Here is a 27,077-nt window from a genome sequence, read left to right as displayed (position 1 = left end):
TCCCCTGTAGGCACCCCTGGATTAACTTCGGCCTCTTGAACGCCTATTCCTGCCTCTCTGGGCTCTGGAGGAGTCTGGAAAGGACCAATTCTTGGAGGGCCAATTCCTGCTAAATCTTGGAGGTTGGACCTGTAAGAAATCTTTCACTGTTTGGACAGATTTTGCCTTCTCTTCCATCTTCTTCAGCACCTGTTGTGCAGGAGAGCCAAACAAATTGATCTTGTCCATGGGAGCATCTAGTAATTTGGATTTCACATGGTCTGGTAAGGCCTGCTCTTTTAACCATGCATGCCTTCTGATAACTGTGCCAGTCATGGCATGGCTGATCTGACGGAAGCTTCCAGTGCATCATAGCCGCATTTTAAGGAATGGTTACTGACCTGCTGAATGTTATGTACCATTTCCTGAACAGATTTTTTGTCTAATGGTTCATCTGAGGACAACTTTTTGGTTAACTGGTCTAGCATAAATTCTTGATACTGGATCATGTGGAATTGACAGTTCAATGCTCTAGCTGAAAGAGTTACAGACGTGTAAACTTTTTTACCCCATCTCTCTAAGGACCTGGATTCCCTTTCAGAGGGGAGGGGGTTTTTGGCAGAGGTAGCTGCTACAGCCTTAGGACCCTGGGAGATAGTCTCGGGATCTGCAAAAGGAGCCTTATACAAATGGTGATGAGTATCCGGAACCCTGTAGTACCTATCGGGCTTAGCAGGGGCCGGTGGAAGTGAATCAGGAGCAGTACAAGCATCATTAAATGCATCATCTACAACAGAGAGAACTGGAGGAATGGCTAAAGGCCTATGGTGTGGTAAATGCAGAAAGGTTCTAAGCCTCTTTCTAGAGTCTTGAGAAATCCTGGCCCTGCCACTGAAATTGTTCCCTCATAGCATGCAAGGTTTCCCCAAAGGAAAATTCCTCAGGCGGAGAGGCAGAAGGGATGGACTCTTCAGCATCAGAGTCTTCATAAGGGGAGAAAGAAGCCTCTGGAGGGTTAGTATTATCTGAATCATCAGAGGAATCATCTGTAGAAACTGGTTCAGGGGGCTCTGCTCTAGGCCTCTTCTCTGGAGGTGGGTGAGAGGCCCTGTCTGTGTGAGATTGGGATCCCCGGATTAAAGAAATGAGATCCTCTGCTAAACTAAGCATTTGTGAACTAGAGCTTGGCCTGTGAGAGAGGGTCTTAGCAGGCACAGATTTAGTAGTTTTAGCTGCTTTAGCCCTGGCAAAAGCCTTAATGGACATGGATGCAGGTGGCCTAGCAGCTCCACGTGCAGGGGTGGAGATATCCAAGGGGATAGTGTCAGATAAATCCTGAGAAACTGCCAGAGCAGAAGGTAAATCAGAAGCCGATTCCACCAGGTTGGAAGAGGCCTCGGTAGGAGGTAAGTTTTCGGCTGAAGGAAGAACCACTTGCTCGGTTTCAGCCGAAACAGAGACACTCGCGGTTGGCCTAACCGCGGTTTCGGCCGAAACCACAGACCGCGAGTGCCGGTCCTTTTCCTTGGGCTTTTTTTGATATTTGCGTAGTCGGAGGATCCGACGGCATAATGTAAGCAAAATCGGAGCCGAAAAACTCCTCAGCAAATTCCGACCGACGTCTAAGCGTCCGTCGGTTAAAAGAAGCACAGGCTAGACAAGCTGCTACGTCGTGGTCTGGGCCTAAACAAGGTAAGCAGTAAGAGTGGAAATCTTTATGAGGTATTTGTTTCCCACAAGTTAAACAGTTATTCACTTTTTCTGACATCGGCTGAGGCAAGAAAGAGTCCCCAACGGGGTACTTAGCTTTTTAGAAGTCTTCGGTAGTAGTAGAAGAATTCGGTAGTAGTAATCTCTGGTTCTGACCGACCGGCACTTGCGAACAGCTTCTGCTTTGGGCGCCACGCGGCAAGAAAGACTGAGGAAAAAGGCGTCGGCTGATGCCTTTATACCCGAATAACTGCAGCTGTGACGTCGGGTGAAGTGCGACACCAGCCGAGGCCAGACCCAGACTTTGGAATCCGGCCGACCGAAGGGCTGCCTGACGACAGGACAACCCATTTGTAAGGACTGCAGATGCATCCTTGAAGGACATCAGCAGGACCCATGTAAGAATCCAGACTCTTGCAGAGGAAGGATCTTGATTACCAGTAAGAGCTGCTGGGTCGAGTCAGTCAGAAGATAAGTGGTCAGGAAAGTAAACACACACTCACTCAAAAAACAGTAAAAGCACAAGCAGTGCACAAAACTGTGTCGGAATTCTCAAGTCCCTCTTACAAAAAGTGTATTAAAAGAAAACAAGAAATGAAGATAAGTTGTCAAGAAGTGTACACAAGCACAAAAATAATCTAGATGCTTAAACAGAACACCTTCAAGGAAAGCAGTACAATAATTAAGAAAAGTTGTCACAAAATGTATGCAAACACCAAAACACTCAAATAGTGTCTGAAATACAAAGACTGGTTAAGTGTTTCTTTAAAATCTTACGGTTTTTGAGATCTTTTAACTAAAAAAGAAGTTATGTCTTACCATAACGTTCCATCTGTGTTGTACATCTGTGTTCATTCATTACTATTAGGACTTCGGTTCTGTCCTCGGAACAGACACAGCCGTTTCCAAGCTCATGCCAGCCAAAAACTCTCAGCTAAGACCTACCCATAATGCCCCTCTCCTAGTTACTCCAGATCAAGTTTGCCCACCCCTACATAACAGACGTATTAACAGAAAAATAGCAGAAGGCTCTGTCTAACCTAACCAGGAGCTCCTAAAAAAATAGCAGAAGGCTCTGTCTAACCTAACCAGGAGCTCCTAAAGTCCACCAGGAGTCCAGGTAGGGGGAAGGAGGGAGGGAAGTAATGAATGAACAAAGATCTACAACACAAATGGAATGTTATGGTAAGACATAACTTCTTTATCGGATGTTGTAAATCTTTGTTCATTAATTACTATTAGGGCAGAGTCCCCAGCTACTAGAGTCCTGGGTGGCCCTAAGGAAGGATATTCCTGAGCACCATAGAACCAAAAGATGCTTGTCCCCTGGAGGCCAAATCCAATTTGTAATGAGAGATAAAGGTATGTGGTCTTGCCCAAGTGGCGGCTGCTCAGATATCATCTATAGAGGCTCTGGAATGAAATGCTACAGAAGTAGCCATAGATCTGGTAGAATGAGCCTTTATTTTTGAAGGTAAGGATAGCTTATTCTGTTGGTAGATAAAGGTAATGACGTTTCTAAGCAAGGAGGATAAAGTCACTTTGGAAACAGGTTTACCCAATCTGGGTCCTGCAAAGGCCACAAACAATTTATCTGCTTTCCTGAAATATTTAAAATATTTAGTCCTGTCCAAATAACAACGAAGCTGCCGATGCACATCAAGGGTGTGCAAAAGGTACTCCCATCTATTAGAATGCTGACGGAAGAAAACCGGCAGGTCAATACATTGGTTAATGGAAAATCTAGAAATGACCTTGGGCAAGAAAGAAGGGTCAGTACAAAGGGACACCCTATCCATGTCAGTACAAAGGGACACCCTATCCATGTGGAAGATCAAGTAAGTTCTCTTGACACTCAAGGCCTGCAGCTCAGATACTCTTCTTGCTGAGGTAAGTGCTACTAGAAGTAAGGTTTTCCATGACAAAAATTTAAAATCACATTAATCAAAGGGCTCGAAAGGAGGAGCTGTGAGAGACTGAAGCACCAAAGTCAAGTCCCAGGGTTCTAAGGGAGGCTTGACCGGAGTTTTAACATGTGATACTCCTTTCAAAAATGTCTTGCATAGGCAGTGTGACATAAGAATTATCAAGTCCATTATGAAAATTGGCGATAGCTGCTAAATGTACAGTGATAGTCAATGCTGAGGCTCCCGTATGTAAAAGATTTGTCAGATATTGAAGGATCTTTTGAATAGACAGAGAAGGGATCTATGTTCTGATCTTTGGCCCAAACAGAGAACCTAGTCCATTTACTAGAATAAAATTTTCCTGATGGAAGGTTTGTATGAAGCCAGAAGAATTTCACGAACAAGAGATGGGATGTCAGGCAGCCTGGCAATCATTGGAAGTGGAGGACCAAGCTGTGAGCTTGAGACTGTGGAGATTCAGATGAATCAGTCCTTGAGGATGAGGTATCAGGTCTTGGGAATGATCCAGGATCCACGGGCTGTGAATCAGATGAGGCCACAGAAATGGGAACCAGACTTGACAGGGCCAGTAAGGGGCAATGAGGATCACTTTACTTCTCAACCTCTGAGCTTTCTGGAGAAATTTTGGAATGAGGGAAAACGGGGGAAAGGCATACAGAAGACCTGGGGGCCAATAGTGCGTTAGAGCGTCTCTTGGGGGGGTCAGGAGATCTGCATTTGTGGTTTGGGGGGAAGCAGATTGCAGCAAGGCTTGTCCCAGCATTGGAAGATCTGATCCGCTGTTACAGGGTTGAGGGACCACTCGTGAGGCATCTGGATGTTCCTGCTCAGATTGTCCGCAATAAGGTTGGAACTCCTGAGAATGTGCATTGCTATAAGAAAGCGGTTGGAAGCTATCGCCCAGTGCCAAATCCTCATGTCTTCCCGACACAGGGGTTAAGACCTGGTCCCGTCTTGCTGTTGATATACCAGACGACTGACATGTTGTCTGACTGAACCGCAATGGTCCCAGAGGGTAGGGATGCATGGAATGTTTGTAACACTAAGAGAACTGCCCTCAGTTCCAGGACATTTATGTGCAAATTCGGACCAGGTGCCTTGGACCATCTTTCCCCAGAAATGTCCCCCCTCACCCCAACAGGGAAGCGTCCGTGGTCACCGTGGCCGTGGGCTGGGGAAGACAGAATGGCCGACACCAAAGATTCGTTTTGTGGCTTCATCCACCATAGCATTTCTTCCTTGCAACGGTTTGTAAGACGTATAATGTGGTCGACTGGGTGAGTTAGAAATGATCATTGTGTGGAAAGGAGCCACTGCAGGATTCTCATGTGCAGCCTCGCCAGTGGTACTAACATAATGGCAGCCGCCATGGAGCCTAAGAGTTGCAGTACAAGGGTCTGAGGAAGAAGGTCTTGGATTTGGTATTTTCGAAAGCGTGAGGGGGGGGGGGGAGCTTGACAGGAAGACCTCTCCAATAAATTCCAGTGTCTTTGTTGGGACATTTGAGATTTGTCCTTGCTGACTGTAATCCCAAAGCAGAGAGTGAGACCTTGAGTGTAAGAGGCTGAGGACAGATTCCTGGTTGGAGCGGTAAGGAACCAATCGTTTAGATATGGAAACACCTGGAATCCTTGTAGTCAAAGATGAGCTACCACAACTGCCATACATTTGGTGAACACTCGGGGGGGGGTTGTCGAGAGACAAAATAGCAGTGCCCTGAACTGATAGTGATTGGCTCCCAGCCGGAAGGGGAGAAATCTCCGGGAGCAGTGATCCAGCTTTATGTGGTAGTATGCATCCTGAAGGTCTAGAGAGCACATCCAGTTGTCCGTCCCTAGGGAGGGAAGAATGGACTGTACCATGACCATCCGGGGGATTTTTGAGGTTTGATAAATTTGTTCAATAGGCTGAGATCCAGGATTGGTCTCCAGTCCCCTGTCTTTTTTGACACCAAAAAGAACCTTGAGTAAAACCCGGATCCTGTCTGGTCTGGTGGGACTGGTTGGATGACACTTTCTTAGCAGCTTTTCTATTTCTAAGGCTGCAATTTCCCTTTGATTGGGTGGTACATCGGGGATTCATTTGATGGGTCTGGGAATGAAATCAAATGGTATTTGGTAGCCTCTGGATATTATTCTCTGCACCCAAACATCAGTAGTAATAAGATGCCAGGCTGGTAAGTGCAGAGAAAAATGACCCCCCCGACTGCTTCCAGAGGAAAGCAATCGGGCTGCTGCTCAGGAGCACTGGCATCGTCTGCTGGAGAAAGAATCTCTAGTGCCCTAGTTACGCAGACCCCCTCTACCCTGAAAGGGGTGTCTTCCATATGAGTTGCACCCTCTGTCCTGGGGGGAATGTTCACTAAGAGCGTCACGAAAAGATTCTTGGGATTTTCTGAACCACATTTTTCCTCCCTTCTGGTTCCTGGAGTAGGACCTCTGGGGGTTTGAAAAGCATACGCCCACAGCAGACAAGGTCTTTCTCATTACGCTGGGTCCAAAAAGTGCAGATTCGTCGACAGATGCATTGACAAAGGAAGATTTAAAGGGGTCTGCAAAGTCACACAACCGCATCCAGCATTACGTCTCATGACAATGCCTGATATGGCAGCTCAAGCTGTCCCCTCAGTAGTGAGAGATATCAAATGCTAGGAGTTAGAGATGGATTCAAGGGTAGCTACCTACGAGGCGACAGTGTCACGCACCTCATCAGGCAGTACCCCCCACCAAAGAGGAAGACATTTCGGAAATTAGGTCTCTTTGGAGGCGAATAAAGTGTGCCAGATAGTTCAGCGACCAAATGGTGAAAGTCGCTGAAGCATAGGTTCACTTCCCTAGTCTGCCCATGGTCCGGGACTCCCTGTTCGGAGGATGGACAGTGGAACTATCTTCTGCCAGTTCCCTCTTGGTGGCCTCCACCACAACCATAGAATCAACTGTCAACTGCTTGGACCAGTGGGGCTGGTCTTCAGGTGTAGATAAAATTTTGTCTGGCCTCCGGGGGACAGGTTCTACGTTGTCCGGGACCTTCCAGGCATGCTGCACAATGAGCTTAACAAGGTCGTCTGCCTGTGGGGTCACCCAGGAAGTAGATGGCCGGGTACGGAAGGCCTGCAAGAACACAGATTCCTCAGAAGAAGGGTTAGAGGGCTTCCAGTCTCCCCACTGCTTGAGGATTTTGAGAATGTCTCCGAATGAGACATCGTCTGGGGTAGACCGTGGGGACCCTCCCCCCTCATCACAGTGTCTTAGGTCATCACAGTGTCTTAGGTGATGGATTCCTCCGGGGAATCAAGGTCCTACCTCTTGCACCGTTTCTTCTGGGGTGGCTCCCCAGTGGGATCTTCCGAGGACGACTCCAGAGAAAGGATTCATTTCAAAGGGGGGTCTTGCAACTTCCGTGCCTGGAGTCCCAAAATAGAGGGGTGGGAGAGGTGCATCCTGGGGGGGGGGGGTTCTGATACTGATGTCACTGGTGCTGACTGCAAGCCTGTGGAGTCAAGGGCCCTCTCCATCACCTGGACAGCAGACCCACCCGAGGAGGGATGGGAGCCTGGAACCAGGAAGGACAACCTCGAAACCAGGGTCACATCCTGCCCTGAGGAGCCCACCTCCAGGTGAGGAGCTCCAAGGGGACTGGAAGTTGTCGAAGCTGTGGATATGCACAGCGCCAGTGAGAAAATAAGCACCGGGCTAGGTACCAAGGTACAGATGGTCCAAGCACTGCTCCGAGAGAGAATCAGCCAATGCAGCAAGGGTGGTCGGTGCCAAAAGGGAAAAATTCCTGTTGGAGCAGAGACAGTATGCACCGGAGTGGACATCGGTACCAAGATCTCCAGGATCTGGGTAGAGGCCGGAGGAGGATAAACAGGGGAAGATGTAGTAAAAGATTCCAAGCTAAGAGGGACAAAAGGTCTAGCTGGAATGGGCAATCTCCTAGCTGCCAGAACCTTTTCCACAACCCGCACTAGATCTAATTCAGAAAAACTCCTAGTGGATCTAAAGGAGGCTGCTGAAGGAGAATCAGGTCTTTCAAGAAAGGGGCTAAACCTCTGCCCCAAAAAAAAGTCGTAAGTTGTTGTCCTTGGCAGATATTCGAGTTTTGGAGCTGAAGAAACTGTCGGCACTGTGGCCGGGGATGGTGCCAAAGCAGGTACAGTCATAGGAGCCAATGTCGGATCCAAGGACGGCACCGAAGTCAGTGGTGCCAAGGTTGGAACCAAAATAGGGGTGAATATCATGGACGGCACCGAGAGAAAAGATACAGAGCCTAGTGCTGAAGAGGTCTGCGCTGAGGGTGCCGGCGAAACACTGAGCCAACGGTTCCATAACTGACAAGGATGCAGGAACTGAGTGACTCCGTTTTTCCTTATGTTTTTTGGTCTTTGGAGGGGGTGAGACCTCTGACCCAGATAGAGCCTCCGAAATAGGTGTCTTGATTAAACCTTTTAAAATAAGCTTATTTTTACATTCTGCTAGTGTACAATTACTAAAACTAGCACAAATGTCACAGTCAGCTTTAATATGATCCACATCCAAAAAGAGTAGACACAACGAGCATGTGTACCAGAGTTAGACATCTTACGTCCACACGTCACACTGTTTAAACCCCAACTTAGCTTTGTCTGACATAGTAAGGCAACAAGGCTATCCTATAGAAAAAACAAAATAAGGGAGAGAAAAAGGGGAGAGAATACCAATGATGGTATTTAAAAAATACCACAAGTGGTAAGGAAGGGCCTGTCAAATGTAGGAGATAGGGACAGTACTATTAATGGTAGAATTTAAATTACCAAGGTAAAGGGTAGGGAATAGAATTAGGTTATATGCATCAGTGAGAAAGGGCTAAACTGACTAAAACATAAAAAATGTTGAAGAGAAACTATCTTAAAAATTACAACTTTCTACTTAGCTTTGAGAGAGATGGCTAGCACATCTGACTAGGAACGCGGCAAACGAGATTTGGAGTAACTAGGAGAGGGGTATTATGGGTAGGTCTTAGCTGAGAGTTTTTGGCTGGCCCAAGCTTGGAAACGGCTGTATCAGTTCCAAGGACGGAACCAAAGTCCTAATAGTAATTAATGAACAAAGATTTACAACATCAGATGTATATTTTTTTTCTCAAAACAGCATCTGTAATTAATAAGCAGCCCAGTTCTAAAAATTGCAGTTTCTGACCGGAAAATTCTGATACTAACAAAATTGCCAGTGTTCTAGAGAAAGTTTATTTTTTAAAGGCAATATTTTCTCTGTGGAAGGATTCACCAAAGGGGACTTCTCCAAAGGGGACTTCTGCCAGAAATGCAGAAATGCAGCCAAGTGCTGATCCTGTGAAGCCTCACAGCTACCTTTCCTTGATATGGCAAGAAAGTAATAAAGACTTTTGTCACTTTGGCTGCCAATTTCTCTCCTCTGGGCTGTCCAATCAGCAATCGTACTGAATGTGGGAGAGGAAAATAAAAGCTTTGTGACTCTGGCTGGTGGTGGTTTCCTGAGCAAGAAACAACCCACATAGCCCAAAGGCTACTGCAGAAGTGAGAATGATAGGTTCATAGGTTGGTACTAGGCTATCAGCCCTAGGGCCTATACAACCCTAGCCATATCAATTCCCTGGATATTTCTTCCCACAATATTTACTTACCTGGAGAGCACATGGAGAGAATGTTCCAGAATCTATGCTCTAAGGGGAGCTACCTCTTTGCAAGGATAACATTTTCCCATATATATATATAAGCAAGTGATACTCCTACTTAGTGTACCTGGTAGTTGATTTTTCTGTACCTGGAACTAGCAGATGAAAACTGTATTACCAAGCCATTTCTCAGATCTGAATAGTCTCCTTATAAACTTGAAAAGATTTAATTCCTCTTTGCTAGTTTATACAAACCCATCATTACAGCATTTCTGCGCTCATCTACACATGGCTTTGCTGAAAACGATTATGAAATACCATCAGGGCCATGTACACTGGTTTCAACTCCTTTATGCTCATGAAAACAATTGTTCTTGTTTAGAACTACCTAGAATGTACAAGTCATAATGGGCTCCCTAAACGTGGCCAGAATCTGAACTGCAGATTGTGGAATTAATGTCATTCCTATGGCTATGGTACAGGAATCCCTTCTTTGTCTAGAGTTACAAGAATCATATCCAGAGGATCTGTATACTAGTTCCAAATGTTTCTTAAAAATGTTACTGTTACTTCAGCATGTGTAATACTGCTTGAGGGACCGAGGTGTACTCAAAAGTTATAAAACTTCTGTTCTTACGGCATATAGGATTATCCTTAACACAGTCTTATACCAGACTTTTTAAGAATACTTTACTACTACTTTTTACCCCTTATCGTCAGACTATTTCTCATTGGACTGCCGTTAGCAGGACTACTAGCTGTTCTACACTCTTGCCTTGAGCTGGTAAATCTGCAAATGACTAGGAAAGTGGCCTGACATTGACAGAGTTGGAAAACGTTTACCATAATTTACTATTCTAAAATTTAAACTATGCAACGACGAACTGATTTATAGCTTGTTTTGCCCTTACAAAACAGCCACCTGGACAGGAGTAAAGATGTATTTTGCTTCCTTAAATATGCAAGCACTGCCAAGGACACTGTAAACGGTATATATAAAAACAGAAAATAATGATAATGTACTGATAATATGATGTATTTCTTGTATAAAAGGTCTCATCGGAAATGCATCTTCCATGTCCATAGTTGCCACATAAAACTTCTAAACTACAAAAGACAGTACAGCTACACAGTCAGCATTATTCTAAATGTTGTTTGCATATATAAACTTGCTCAGATCTCAAGCCCAAATGATGTCCTGAGGTGGTGTTTTTTTTTTTTGGCACCGATATAGCACAAAAAAAAAATTGTTTTCTGCTTGATTAACTAACAATGGCGTTCTTTGTCATAAATTCATCCATCAACTGATGACCTAAAATATACTTTACGAGATGACATGCTAAGGGCTTAGCAGTTATCTGGTTTCTGAACATATTCTAAGACCTAAACTTAACTGAATGGTATACAACACCCATATGTCTGTGGTTACTTGTTGCCAAGCAGAAAGAGGGCTCAAGCTTGCATGGTAATGGGAAAAAAACAAACAGAAGTAGTCATTCTGAACATCTCAGGCTATTATCAATTCCTTTCTCCTGCAGCTAAATTTCAGTTGGATTGCTTACCTTGGAATAGCTTCTGGTGAAAATCTGTTTCCTGCAAAAATGTTTATTAGCAGTTTTTTTTTTATGTTGATGAATAGATGAAAGCATTTTTGTGGTTGAGGAGAAAGAGATTCATATATTTAAAAGATCATTTCATTTTGCCTTATCCAAGGCATCATCATCATAAGAAATTTCTGAGTAGCTAGAACACAGAGGTTTTGGTCTCATGTTTTAATTACAAGATTCTGTTTTAAGCCAACCTAGCTTTCTTAAGGCTACTTCTGACATGTCAGCTCCTGAAACACCAGTTACTGCATCATAAGCACATTTCAGTCTATGAATTCCTATGGTGAGTACAGCTGGAAACTTTTTGCTATTTCTACATTTAATAGAACTCAAGAATAAACTGAAACTGTTCTAAAACGGAACTCTGGCACAAAAACCATGTGAGCCAAGTTCTTGATGTTCTATTTCCTAGGGTACTACATGAATAAACTTTTTAAATATACTGACTCAGTAACCTTAAATCCTTATCCAATATAAAGTGAAGCTGGGGGAAAACCTCTTCCCATGAGAATGACTTGATTGCCTCTTATAAATACGAAATACCTCAAGGTGATTTCTACAACCTAGCAGCTGTTCATGCTGGACACAGATTCAAGGCAATAACTTATCAAGTACAAAAAAATGAAGGGGTATACATTTCTACATGGAAGGACCATCATTTCTCTGGAACAAATGAGATAATCATAATATTTTCATATGAAATTTAATCTTGTGGCTGAGAGCACAATGACTGGCAAGAAATATTTCCCTTATTAGAATCCTAGGACTGAAGAATTAAATTGTCTGATCTTGAAATTCTCTTTTTCACTCAGTCAGGAAAAATCAATCTTTTTTTCTCTTACTCTCTTGAACCTTCGTGTATACTTGTGAAGATTCGCACTTCAGTGTTCTATCAATTCAACAGACTAGCATCAGTCACAAAGGTATTAATACACTTATTTTAAAGGAGTTCCCCTGTAGCCAATTAAAATTCATTGCAAGCAAACTGTACTCAAAGGTATGACAACAGTCAGATCATATTCTGTCATGGTCTATCCTAAGTAAACACCAGAGGTAATAGGCTCTCTTACCACATACCAACAAAGATGCTGCTACAGCTGTGTCTGTTAGTACCAAGGCAAACGAGCAGAAATCTTGGTACGTTGTAGCCCTGTTTTGGGAGTTGTTTATAACATAGTGGCCTCTACAAAATTTCCAAGTGGTAGAGTTTCAATTCTTTTAAGCGTTTTACAGCTCTTGTGAAAGTCTCTTCTGTACTAGTTTTGATCAGCTTATACATTGTCTCGAATACTGTTAGGCTCCCTGGACTGCATACTGTAGAACACAAACGATCAGAAAAAACGATGCCACATTTATGGTAAAAACTGGACAATGGCCAGTGATAACTATACGGCAAGTATACTGATGTTTTAATTGAAGACTTCTTAGGAAAAAAATAAATGGTTAGACAACGCAAAGATTTACACAAGCAACATTACTCTAGTGGCATATCAGACATGAAACAACTGAAAGTGAGAAAACCGGGGAAAGTTCCCAGCAATGGTGACTTAAAAGATATTCCTACACACCTATCAATGCTGAAATGCAAGAACGAGACCAGTGTTGATCTGCACACAAAATAAAGTACAGCTGGTGAAATTTCTGGCCAGGAATGAAGACAGGATTAGTAAGCCCCAAACACTGTGCTTTGCTGTTAGTGTCCCCTTCCCGATTATTTTTTTTTAATGACTACATAACTAGGGTCAGTCACTTTTGAAAGTCAGATAACCATTTATTTTGCAATATCAAACTTTTTTGAATTACTTGCACATCTGAATCTAACTGATACATGTTCATGAATGAATGAACTAACAACACTGAATGCATCACAGAATAAAGAGGTTAATCATGTCAGTTTGAAGAAACAACCCATACATATAGATAAAAAGTTAGCAGTTAATGCTCACTGTGGACATTTTCTAAACAAACTTCACAGCTTTTGATGCAAACAAACTAAGATTAAGGAAACCGGCACGTACCTTGTAAAAATTGAACACAAGGTCTAATTCACAGACGTTGTGGAAATATTCATTCAAAACCTGAAGGGGGAAAAAAAAAAAAAAAAAAAAAAAAAAAAAGAGAGTGCAACATAAGCAATGGAGTGAAATTTCACATAGTCGCAAATGGAAAAGAACTTTTTACCCACAGACTGAATATCCTACACAGACACATGTAGCACACATCCTTAAAGTAAAACTTATTACAGGGAGTAACCAAATACTTATTCTGAGCAGCAAAAGATGCAGAAATTGCATTGACTGCTCCATACACAAAGAATCAAGCAGCACAAGTATTTCCATCCAAGCTGGTAAGTGTTGCTTAAAAATAAATAAATAAATAATTGAAAGCCTTAATTAGTTACATGATATCTTAGCTACTAATACCAAAGTGAAACAATCACGGTGTGCTCAAAGTTACTGGAACGGCTGTGGCACATTTTTTTAGCACATACATTAAAAACATACAATGGATTAAAATTATACAGAATCAGAAAAAAAAAAACAAAATAAATGCGATACCGATGCTTCAGGATGGCTTACCCTATTATGCGAGTTACCATACAGGAAGGCCCACCATCATAGTATCATGTTATACAAGTTGTGTCTGTGCTGAAAGTACGTGTGAAATGGAATTTTAATTATTCAGTTTGTTCAACATTTTCTGGTTTCAGATTGCGCATTTCATGCCTGAGCCTCCACAAGCAAGGAGGACACTGAACATTTCCCCCTCAAAGATAGACTTGATAAAATACGTCATTTCAAGACTGCCAACAGAAGCACAGAAACTTTTTACTGGCTCCTTTCCTCTGGGAACAGCACACTTTATAGGACACGACCTCCTGTGTTGGCCAACCATCTGGCAAACCAAGTCATCGGTATTGAAGGTCAACTACTTGTTTCTGCATTAGCATGGTACACCACTCAGAGTTCCAGTGGAATTAAAAAAACCTGCAAACCCCATATAATTCAGTTTTACTGCAGCTCCACCACTAAATAACTACTGTGAGATTACTACCTCCCTGGCCAGAAGCAGATTATAACGTATAGAAGATATGCATCTAGCAGTTGGCGGCACAAGAACATGAAGTGGCACATTTAAATATGACTTATCAGCAGTGCTGCTTTAGCACACAAAACCTTCAAAGAAAGCAGCTTTCTGATGTCTCTAAATTTTTACATCTCCATAACTCCTAGAACAGAAAAGATAAGCATGGAAGCTCAAAAAATATGCCATGTGAGCATACAGTTCATTGGTTAAGTTTTTTCTGGTTCAGAATAGGTGTAACAATCTTGGGACATAGCTACTTTAAGTCTCTTCCTTACAACAGAATAGCAAACCTCCCAATTTCAAAGCTCAAAATGATGCAACTCGATCTAAAATTCAAGACATTGCAAATGAACATAATCAGCCAATCTAATGTCACAAAAACCTGAAGAACATGCTTTCTGAAGGGAGACTGCCACCATTCACTTCTAAATGGGGGGTTTGTCCCAAACATCCTCATTCTCCTTAAATACTACCTACATGGGTGTACAAACTCGCAGAAAAATAAGTAAACCATACCTCTCAACCTCTTAGATCAAGAAATCTTGACAAAGCCCAAAATAACGGGGGGGGGGGGTCAAAGGTCCAAAATTATGGAGAGATTTTACATATTGCTGTTATAAAAACTTAGAAAATTGACAGAATAGCAGGATTTGTTTCATTGTGCATTTTCTGAGAGGATATGAAGTCTGAAACTGAAATGTATGGTATTATGTAGTGATATTTTGCGACCTTGATCCTTGGTGATTTGCCAAACAACCACAGATTTTATGATAAACATTCCAAAAATTAGGCAAAAAACTGGATATTCTGTGAAAATCTTGATAGTCGAGAGGTATGTTCCACACCTAAAGAAATGCAATATAAACATTATACATCTCATTTAAAAATACACAGCACTTAAAAATAGTAATGAATCTATGAACAGGTTCATACAGGCACACTAACTGCAAATCCATTTCTCACCACATGTAGAGCAGGGCATACTGCTACAGGGCTTTCACCTAGACTAAAGAAGGTAGTATGTAACCTACTTCCCACACTGAACCTAGGCATACAGAGATAAGTAGAGACTGAATTTTACCATAAGTGTATACTAGGCTAACAACCACTACAGCCCTTGTACGCCTACTAGCCATGCCACCAAAATGTGACTGCCTCTCTCCATCAGTTACAAAATCCTGACGTCATTGTACAGGAAAGTACGAATCAACCAAATTTAAGCCTACCAAAAATAATGCCTTAACTTTCACAATTGTCAAAAGAAACAAACAAAAAAAATATTCTGCTAATTTCTAGGTAATTCAGCCTCACAGCCTTCTTACATATTACAGAATTACACATTTATACAGTTTAATTACATAGGTCTATTACAATTCAGCTAATCACAGACTAAATTACATTTCATTCTGTTCTACAGAAGTTTAAAAGTATTCAAAGAAGCTGTTAAACCACTAAAGAAATCTAAAGGTTGGCTACAAAAAGATGTAGCTCACTAAGCCAAGTCCAATAAACTGTACCTTAAGTCAGAGAGCAAGAATGCATCATGTACTGTCTTCATCATAAAGTCTACATGATGAAGAAGGTATGAAATTACTGGGTCTGCCTGAAGGGGAAAAAAAGGAAGCAACACCATTCTTTTTCTCCAGGAAACACTACTGAAGACCCCAAACGTGTAATCAACCTTTATCGGGATCAATGAAGCCCAGGGCTAATCAGTTTTAAGTTGCTGAATTCCCCAATGGCAATCATAGCTACTGCCAGAGAATAACACACATGAAGAAATAGTTTTAGTGACTTCTGACTTTTTAATGGTATATGCCCAGAAAAGGTACACATATGCTTACATGCAAAGTTACAGTCAAATGTGATACATGAATGACATTGTGATTATAATCCATTATTCTGGAACTCTGTATAGCAAAATTTACAGTTTAATTTGTCAGACACTACTATGAACTTAAAACTACCTCAGCATTAACAGCATATCTTACTCTAACCTCATGATAACCTATGTTAAACTAACAGATTCAGTCATCCAGAAACATGCAGCAGTGGTGACAAAGTGAGGGCCCCTAGTACCAGAGGTCTGGACATAACTGTCCAGAAACTCAAACCTATCTTTGTGAAATTCACCCTCCAGAAGGTGGCAAATTGCCTAACGTGTGAATATATTAACTGTTCTAAGACTGAATGAATGTTGTTGTCTTTCGGCTTTTCCCGGTTAGGGGTCGCCACAATGGAACTCCGGTCTGCTAATGATTGGCAGTAGATTTTCATGAACGCCGAGGTGCCAGCTTGATGTTCAACCTTCAACAAAGGCGCGCCCATTTACGCATGTCTTTCGAATGCCCACCTAACCGCGGGGAGGACATGCAGACTCCACACAGAAGGCACTCCCCACACTCCGGCCGAGAATCGAACAGGAGAAACTCTTGCTGTGAGGCAAGCTACCGCTGCACCACCGCGGAAGTAATAAGACTGAATGAATGTACAGTGAATAAAATATCAGTGGCAGCAGCATTCACAGACTTCCTAAGAAAGCATGACGAAAAACATGGTAATGTTAAAGGCTCCATACCCTATGAATGTGCCAAGACAGAAGATCCATGACCTAAACCTGTGGAGCCCTTCGTCAATGCAGCAAGATTTACAGGAAATTGGTTCTCAAGATCCAACGCCTTGTGCATTCTTCTACCTAGATGAGGCACAGAACTCCTTCCCCATGACCTGGAGGTAAACGTAAGCTAGCCCTCATCTAAACAGGGTACCTTTATTCCAATTACTTTTGCTAAGAGTACAATCCTCTCCGCGTAGGAATTTTGAACTGAAGCATTTACAATCAGAGTTGGCATGTCCACAACTGAACAAATCAGTGCAATGGTGCAACACTCCTAAGGTGCAAGCTAGTAACTATTTCATCTTTAAGCATATTGCTTTCTCTGAACTGAAAGTTGGTGCTTCATTAACATTATCCAGGGCTTCAAATGTCATAGTGCCACAGTTTTAGTTAGGAAGCTATCAGATGAGGTCCTTCTTGTTACTATCTTCTCAGTTAATGAGTATTAGTGTATGAATTGTTCCCAAGTTCATTTATCCTGAGCTTTAGAGGCATCTGTGCTTGCCTAACTAGCTGGTTACACTGGTTAGAGTTCTGGGCACTCTACCTCTTCGCCCAGTGCAGAGAGAGATACAGAGAATGACATACCTATGAAGAGCTGCACAAGTGTCACTGAGGCATGCAGGAATTACCAACCAATGAGAACACCCCACAGATCATCACTAACATATTACACAAGAAGATTAAACAGTGAGCAAACGCAGTGCACTGGACAGAGTCATCAGCAAACTCAGAGAATTCAACAGCTCCCTAGAAACTATTTGCATCAAGCACTGCTAAAAGCACTGTGGCTTGGGCCTTGCCTTTAACTAAAGACAGTTAAGTTAACAGGGTTTGCCCACCCTTTTGAACGCACTGATGCATACAGATTGGAAGACACCCTCCTCCAGCAGAGTCAGTGAAGGATGCCTGCTCACGCCTCTACCTATGCTGTTTCATTAGTACCTGGCAGTGTGTACAGCCCTAAACAATCCTACATTCTACATGGCATTCGTCTCCAATTTCTTCCATTCCTTCTCAAATTCAGTACAATGGAAGAACCTTTTTATTGGGGGGGGGGGGGGGTGGCTAGAAAACTAATTTGAATTCTGTGTGATACATAAAATATGTACCAAAGGGCAGTCATTCAGTTATACTTTGAAGGATGTGGACTTGGCAGAGGTTCTTGCACCTTGCTAGAAGAGTTCTCTTTCATTAGCCCCTCTGAGAGGTCACAATAGAGGCTTTATTACAAGATAACACAGCAACTACACTAGTGGCGGTGAAGCATGCAACGCCCTTGCAGTCTCCCAGCCTGGAATGATCAATTTATGCAATGCATTTACATGACTTTCTCCATCCACTATGGCATCTGGACAACTCTAGCTAAAGGATCTCAAGGTATGATCCTTCATTTAAATCTTCGACAGAATGCTAAACTGATCTAAATCCACATGCCTCCCCTCCCATAGGTTCATTGGCGTTTACTAGGCTAATGACCACAAGGGCCTTTTTAACCCTAGCCATGCATCCCAAATCTCCGACAAGTTCTGATACCCTTTATAAGTGTAAGCATGGGCCTGGGAGATGAACCATTTACAGGTTAACCGTTTGCATTAGAGATATAAGTGCCAAACAAGGGATGAATTTCCATCTTCCCATCCAATTGTCCAAGGTGCATTGGTTTAGGGAGGAACTCTTCTTCGCCTGGATGGGAAGCCTGTTCCATAGACAGGGTAGTGTTTGGGATAAATACCCCTCTCTCCAGCAGATCCTATTTATATCACAGGCAAGGCTCAAGTCTTTAGGTCGGGTAATTCTGGTACTGTTTGTTTTGTGGATATGCAGAAGGTCCACCAGAATAAAGTCTGACAATGCCCTGTACGCCAGGCAAAGATCTCCCCTCAAAAAGCCTGTAGGAGACGGAATACAGGGACACGGCCTTAAGGCAGTCTACATAGGACATGTTACTTACGCCCTGTATTCTTTTAGCAAGGAACCTCTGTGGACGTTCCAGTTGCTGGATATGCCTGGTTAGGTACATACCAAAGGGGACATTGTACTCAATGATAGGTTGGATGAATGCTGAATACAGTGGAACAATAACTTCCTTGGACTTGGATGCCATACCTTTGTTTATAAGCTGCGCAACATAGAATAACTTCCTCACACTGTAGACACATGATGATCAAAGGCTAGACTGCTATCTGTGTGTGTCCCCAAGTCTCTGACTACTGAGTCAGCAATAAGGGGTGTGTTGTCAATATGATAGTTACCAGGGATGGATAACTTTTCAAAGGATATTATTATGCATTTCTTGGCATTTAGTTTTAGTTCATGGCCCTGACACCAGTTGTCTGTCAGCCCGTCCATGTTTTACACAGCTGGATTACCCTAAACCTGAACATATCTGCAAAACAGACACAGCACAAAAGCACATCACATTGAATGCCTCTAAGATTGTTCAAGTCTGTAAACCTTGCAAATGCAAGAACAGAAAAGCAACTGAACAATCATATCAAATCAATAAACCCTGCAAATTCAAGAATACAGTCACAGCCTGAGTGCTTGTATTTCATCTTACATCCCTCTTGTGCCATACCTTTCACCTCAAATCCTTCCCTATCTGAAGGAGCTTCTCTCTTCTTCTGGGTGAATGGTCAACAATCAGACAGGCAACTCAGACAGCAAAGCACAAGAGAGTGCCGTGAGGACCAGTAATAGTCATGAAAAGAGCATAGCTTGTTAATGTGTTACAAAGCTACAAAGGACATCTGTGAGGACTAGGGGACTACATGGTGTTCAAATCAATCATTACAACAAAACTGAGCCTTTTGATGTCACAACATTTCTGGATCTGAACTTATGAGAACTTTAGCAGAGACACAGGGCTGCCTTGCTGCTCTCCTTTCTAAGGAATGTGTAGCCAAAAAATATGACCCTGGGGAAGGCCCCAAAATTAGACATCCTCCTCACAAGGGTATAAGCAGCTTTGTAAATGTCAACTATGTCTCCATTTCATGAATACGCTGAATAAAACCAGTAAAGAAGAAAAACCTCTCTTATCCATCAAAACTTCTACAGTCATTGTCCTTCCCAAAACAGGAAAGGATCTAACCCAAACTGCCAGTTAAGGTCCTGATTATTTAATAATTCACCAAAGTAAAAAACTACTATTGAGAATGCTAGCTTCATGTATCCAGCACTTGGTCCCAAGCCTCAACTCCCTCTCTCTAATCCAAACAAGGTTTGTGGAAGGTGCAGAAGGTGTAGTATGCAGATCGGTGTACATGGCCCAAACCCGTTCTAACAGATTTTTGTTCACTGACTTTGAAAAAGCTTTTGACCGTCAACGGAGACCTGGTTCAAGTCTCTTAAGAGCACCCCTGCATTACCAGGCTATACCTCATACCACACTTTTTGGCCATCTAATCTGAACCAGAACACCAAAGGCGGAGATGTGTCCATATTCATTGAGGATATCCACACCTCCAGGCTAGCTGCACAGCATAATGCATCCGAGGTTATCCAAGTGCAACTAACTCTGGGCAAAACTGCAATCCAAATTGTAGCTTGCTACACATCCCCCCACCATGCCACAGGATTCCCACTCTTTTCTTGATCTATCGGAAAATATTAGGGTTCAACCAATCACCCTAATAATGGGCGATTTCAACTACCCCACCATTAACTGGGAAAACTACTCCTGTACCAACTCCTTTGCTCAACACATTCTGGAATTCATAAATTCCAATGCCCTGAATCAACTTATCCACACCCCCACCAAGGAGGCAACAATATCCTAGACCTAGTCATTACCAACATGAGTGACCTGTGTTCCACACCTGAAGTCAACTCCTCATTGGTCAGATCCGACCATAAGCTAATCACCCTAGATATCCGCATCCCACCCCAACCACCATTAAGGAAACCATGGTAAAAAATTTCTCCAAAGCCAACTTCATGCTTCTTAAGACAGAAGTGGCGAACTTCATGACACCCATGCAGAAGGACAATACAGTTACGACTGCAGAATCCTACACAAATGCACTCTATAAGCATTTATACGAGTGCATGGATCGTGCTGTCCCAAACAGACCCAAGGTGCTATCCTAAAAAAAAAGGAAGCCAATCTGGTGGTCCCCTGCCATAAACAAACTCTACAACAGAAGGAAAGAACTGTTGCAAAACAGAGTAAAATCCCATGAGTGGAGGAGCTCCCTGGTCAGCCTCAGTAAGAAGCTGAGATCCCTTATAAGATCCTCCAAAGCTAGCTACGAAAACAAAATCGCCACTTATTCTAAGGGCAACCACAAAGCATTCTATAGCTAATCACAATGGCAACACCCAGATCTGCTCTGAGTTACAGCACAACTGCACAAAAATTACAGAACCAACCGATATTGCCAACATCCTGGCAGATGGGTTCAGTGCTAACTTCACACCCCTCTCACCCCGTAAAGGGCCGATATCTATACAGGAAGAATGCAGAGTCCCTGTAATCACATCTATGCAGGTAAAAGCTGCACTCTCTAAAACCAAAAACACAGCATCCATGGGACCGGCCAACATCCCAGGCTGTGTTTTACACAAACTTCAGAACGAACTGGCTCCCCACCTAAGCCCCGTGTTCAGTCTCACGTCAGGCTTTGTGCCCACTGAAGGGTGTACAGCAACAGTTATCCCACTCCACAACCTCCACAAAGGGGGAGCCACCACTGATCCTGTGAACTATCGCCCTATTAGCCTGACGAGCCTGGTCTGCAAGGTCATGGAACTCAAAAACAAAGACATTGGTAACCTTCACACTCTGGACCCCACTCAGTTCAGGTTTGTAAAAGGCAGATCATGCCTTCTGAACCTTATCGACTTCTTTGAGTCAGTCACCAAAGCCATAGAATAGGGTAAGGTGCTTCACAAAGCCTATCTTGACCTAGCCAAGGCTTTTGACACCATCCCCCATTCTGGAATTATAGCTAAACTAGGTATAAATCCCCTACGTCACAAGATGGGTTGCCAACTGGCTCACTGACAGAACCCACACTGTAAAAGTTGCAAACTCCAAATCTGACTTCAAACCAGTGACAAGTGGAGTACCACAGGGTTCAGCCCTGGGACCTCTCCTGTTTGGTATCTACTTCTCTGAAATACAGGCTAACACAGAAGGCCTCTGGCTAATGAAGTTCGCAAATGACTGCAAACTAGGAGCCAGAGCTGAGTCCCCAAATGATATGGACATCCTACAGAAGAGCCTCACTGAGACAGATGCCTGGTGTCAGAGGCATGGCCTCAAGCTCAGTGCCAAAAACTGCATTGTCATCCCCTTTGGTAAAAACTCTGTACCCATGAACTACCACATAAACAGCAGTCTACTTAACGCTGAATGTGTGATAAGAGACCTTGGGACCCAGGTGGACAGTAGTCTCTCCTTTGATAATCACATCGCCACGGCAGTCAGGAAATCCTTCTATGTGGCACACCTCATCACAAAAGGGTTCTCATCTAGGAAAAAATATGTCATTGTTCCCCTCTACTCACCACTCATTAGACCCATTATAGAGTACAACATCCCTTTTGGAATGTACCCCACAAAGACATCTGCAGCAGCTGGAAAGGCCACAAATACCTCACAAAGAGGATTACTGGCCTCAAACAGATGCCCTACACTGATTATCTCAAAAAACTCCAGCTTTATTCTGTAGCATATCGCCTACTCCGAGGAGATCTCTGCCTAACATATAAAACTATGTTAAACCCAGAGCTGTTGGACATGCTATACCTAAAGAAATCCCAATCCCATCGAGCTACACGCTCTAGCGACCTAAACCTTGTCACCACAATAAACAGGGCATGCTGGAGGGATAGATTCCTGTCCCAGAGACTTCCTATACTCTGGAACAAGCTACCCATCTATATCAAGCAAAGTTCCTCATTAGCACTCTTCAAGAAAAATATTGATGAGAGGATGGGAAATAGGAAATAAACCCCGGGGATCGCTTCTGTGGCTCTGCTCGAAAAGGGCACAGGAAATGAACTTTCTTGGGTGGCGTAAGCCAGGGAACCTTGTTGGCTAGGCCTACTTAGGCCCTTGGGCCGACAGCCTAGTACCTACCTATGAGCCTATGAAATGGAGCATCAGCACTTTTGACCTCCACAACTTTCAGTAGATCAATTAAAAATGTATAGAACTCTCCTATGGACATGACTGTGATAATAGCTGTTTTCAGTCTCTTCACATCAAAAAATGGCATCTGTGTATATTGCTTGTACCTCTTTAAGGCAAAGTTGCTAAAGTTATTAGGAAGCATGCCCTGTGACCTCTCATAGGTTCATGTGTGTGTGTGTGTGTGTGTGTGTGTGTACTAGGCTACTGACCCTGCAGCCTTTACAGGCCTAGCCCATAGAAGTGCCCTGGCATCGTGCCACCCGATGTTAGTTCCCAGTGCCCCTATCAAGTATAGCCACTGGAGTGGTCCCCTGGGTGAACTTTCTATCTATAAGACACAAAAGTTCATCACAAAACGCCAACTTTAATAAACGAAGCTTTCGGGTTCTCTACCCTTCATCAGCATATACAAACATATTCTAACCACATTTATATAGAGGTTTAATTAAAGTCACATGTTAGTACCAGCCACTAGAAACACACTAATAAAATTTGCATAATGCAGTTTAGTTTTAAAATCATATCAACCATTATATTCAATTTTTAAAAATTACACATCAGTATTCATATAAATTGTAAAAATAGTGAATAAAATATATTCCAAATATGTATACAGAAACCATTAATAAACCAATTCTTCATAAATTATCATGCTGTCGTTTAACCAATATAGGTTTTATACTAATGGCGTTATTAAGGCCAGGACTAACATCAGCCTGCAATCTTATTATCCACTGTAATTCTTTGATTTCCAATGCATTATTTAGGTCACCACCCCTTACACCCAAATCTACTGTGTCTATGCATCTAAATTTAAATCTATGCGCTGTGTCCTCCATAATATGCTTATATAAGGCGTTAGTTTGGATTTTTCTATTAATTTCTGACTTATGCTCGACAACTCGATCTTTCAATCTTCTTGTTGTCTTACCCACATAAAATTTTTCACAACAGTCGCAGGTAGCAAGGTACACAAAGTATAATATATTTGGATGTAAAGATTTACAAAAAAGATCAAAAACTTGAAACAATGATACATAAAAAAGATGTACAAGTGATGAGGTATTTAAAGAGAACTAGTATGCACCCAACACACATTTTTAGGGGCATAGTAAAGTCACAACTCATTAGAGTGAGTAGACTAACAACTGAAAACGACTTGTACATAAATGAAATAAAAGAAATGAAGCAAGAATTTAAAAATGGGGGGTACTCAGAGGTTATGATAGAGAAATGTATTGAGGAAGTAAATAAGGGTAGAGATCAAGAATATAAACCTGTGTTTAATTCTGTGGCATCTGAGAGATCAGTTCGGTCAGAAGCACAAATAATGACAAAAAATGATAAAATTAGATATGTAACTACATATAATGGATATAGTTACAGAATTTGTAAAATCATAGAAAAAAAATTGGCCGATTTTAATGGCTATGCCGGAAATACAAAAAATAGTAGGACCAAAACCTAGCTTTGCATACAGAAATCAACAATCATTAAAAAGTATTTTGTGCTATAAAGATTTTAGTAAACAAGTGGGCTCATCACAGACTAGGTTAGGAACTTTTAAATGTTACAACTGTAGCTGCTGTGGTGATATTTTAGAAGCAAATGAATCCTTTAGGCACCCAGTAAGCAATGTTAGCTATGTTTTTAAATGTAGAGCCACCTGTAATACATCCCAACTTGTGTACCTTGCTACCTGCGACTGTTGTGAAAAATTTTATGTGGGTAAGACAACAAGAAGATTGAAAGATCGAGTTGTCGAGCATAAGTCAGAAATTAATAGAAAAATCCAAACTAACGCCCTATATAAGCATATTATGGAGGACACAGCGCATAGATTTAAATTTAGATGCATAGACACAGTAGATTTGGGTGTAAGGGGTGGTGATCTAAATAATGCATTGGAAATCAAAGAATTACAGTGGATAATAAGATTGCAGGCTGATGTTAGTCCTGGCCTTAATAATGCCATTAGTATAAAACCTATACTGGTCAAACGACAGCATGATAATTTATGAAGAATTGGTTTATTAATGGTTTCTGTATACATATTTGGAATATATTTTATTCACTATTTTTACAATTTATATGAATACTGATGTGTAATTTTTAAAAATTGAATATAATGGTTGATATGATTTTAAAACTAAACTGCATTATGCAAATTTTATTAGTGTGTTTCTAGTGGCTGGTACTAACATGTGACTTTAATTAAACCTCTATATAAATGTGGTTAGAATATGTTTGTATATGCTGATGAAGGGTAGAGAACCCGAAAGCTTCGTTTATTAAAGTTGGCGTTTTGTGATGAACTTTTGTGTCTTAAGGCTGAAAACTTCTGATTCTTACTAGTATTCTGAGTGAACTTTCTATCTCCCATCCACTCATCAAGATTTCTCTTGGAGAGCCAGTGAGGTGCTCTGCCCGACATGTATGGGAAGTCTATTCCAGAACATGGGCAGTCTCTGGGTTATGAACCTGTCCCTCCAGCATGTTCTGTTGATTATGGTAATGAGGTTGCGGTCTCTGGAGCGTGTGGTGCAGAGGGATTGGAATTTCTTTAGATGTAGCATCTCTCATTTGGCAGTTAAGTCACTGTACAGACAGGAAGTTCATAAATATAATTCACATTTTGTAATATACTTACTAAAAATTCATTCATCCGCGGTGGTGGTGCTGCGGTAGCATTGTCGCCTCACAGCAAGACGTTGTCCCATTCGATTCTCAGCCAGAGCATCTTCTGTGGAGACGTGCGTGAATGGGCGTACCTTCGTTGAAGGTCGTGCATTAGGGCCGGCAACTCAGCACGTAAAAATCAACTGCCAATTATTAGCAGACCGGAGTTCCGCTGTGGCGACCCCTAACTGGGAAAAGCCGAAAGACATAACAACTTACTAAAAATTCATCATTTTGTGTTTCAATTGTATAACTCAAGGGAAGCAAGAGAAGTCTTCATAGTACTTTGTTCTTCTGAGGAAAGATAGTCCAAACAATAGGAATTCACCTACTGCAAGGTAGTTTAACAAAAAATGACAGATGAAATTTGATTTGTTTCTCAATACAAGCGTAATGATTGAGAGGCTTAAAGTACACTGTGTCATGCTTTTGCATGTCAAGCAAAGAAACCTTTAAATTAATAGGCCTGACTTTCAAAGAAAGCAGATTAACAAAATGGTACAAGCAAGAAAGACAATCAGGACCTGCTGCAACTCTAGAAGAAATGCCATCTTTTCGCTATTTATTCTTTATAAGCAAAGTTATCTGTGGATATCAAACGCATACTTTCTCCCTTGTTTATAGGTTCTGGAAAGAAGACAAATAGTTTGGCTGAAAGTAAACTCTGATACCACTTTACGCATAAAAGGATTAATTCTCAAGGCATCCCATCTAAATGAGCTAAGATTGTTCAACAAGGATAGCTTGCAACTCAAGACTTTATTCTTGTAGAAGTCAAGTGCAATTAACAATACTGTTTTCCACTTTATGAACCTCAAATCATCCTGGTTCAAATGGAGCAGGAGTTTAAAAAAAAAAAAGTTAAAAAAATTAAGATCCCAATGTGGAGACATCTGTTTTTGAAGTGACCAGGTATGCAGCACCACCTTCAAAAACATTTTAACATTAGAATGTATTAAAGGGAAGGATCCTTGGACAGACATGCTGAAATGGCCAATAAAATGAACCTTGACAGAGGAAAAAGAAAGAACAGTGGACAAAAACACACACATACTATAGAACCAGGGAAACAGCCTTAGAAGAGTCCTGGTTCTGGTCATGGCACTAACTAGAAAACCTTTCCCATTTAGTAATATAGGATTCCCAAGTAGCATTTTTTTTTGCCACTATTAATACCTGCAGCACATCCTCAGGTGCCTAAAGGTGTAAAACTCTCATCCCGGCAGCCTTGTGGTAACTGCCCTTGGCCATTTCTAAATGCATGAAAAACCACAGTTGCCTAGTCCAGAAAGAAGCCACCACAATGATTTTTGGAGAGTCACTCAATCTTAAGAATGACCCTGGATATCAGTGGAAATGCATACAGGAACATTCCTGTACAATGAAATGAAAATGCATCTGTTTTCCAGGCCTTTTCACAAGGAATCCTGGAGCAGAATTCTGCCAGTTTATTGAGAATTCAGGCAAAAATATCAAGGTGAGGTGTCCCCAAAGCGGAAACAAATCCTGGAATACCCCTGCGATTCAATTTAATTTCATGAGTGTCTGTTCTGGTCTTGCTTAGCTTGTCTGCCACAATGCAATAGGATGCAAGATGCCTGTGCAGTGACATTATAGTGAATTGCAATATCTCTCGCTACCATAGTTAGTATGTACAGAGGGGCAGGATCTGCATCCACCCTGTTTATATTCCA

At 42.1% G+C, this 27,077-nt stretch overlaps 1 protein-coding gene across 1 annotated transcript in view; it reads right to left on the bottom strand.

Annotated features, from left to right (window-relative positions):
- Window positions 1-27,077, bottom strand: part of AP2S1 (adaptor related protein complex 2 subunit sigma 1) — a 194,570-nt gene that overhangs the window by 12,823 nt on the left and 154,670 nt on the right. The window contains exon 4 of the mRNA XM_044055527.1: window positions 12,874-12,933. Within this exon, the coding sequence (XP_043911462.1) occupies window positions 12,874-12,933 (60 nt within the window). The remainder of the gene's footprint in view (window positions 1-12,873; window positions 12,934-27,077) is intronic.

Source organism: Protopterus annectens, chromosome 1.part0, assembly GCF_019279795.1.
Source record: "Protopterus annectens isolate FY-2018-M chromosome 1.part0, PAN1.0, whole genome shotgun sequence".
Lineage (NCBI taxonomy): Eukaryota > Metazoa > Chordata > Ceratodontiformes > Protopteridae > Protopterus > Protopterus annectens.
The sequence above is the reverse complement of the archived record's forward strand: the minus strand, read 5'-3'. Positions and strand labels throughout refer to the sequence as shown.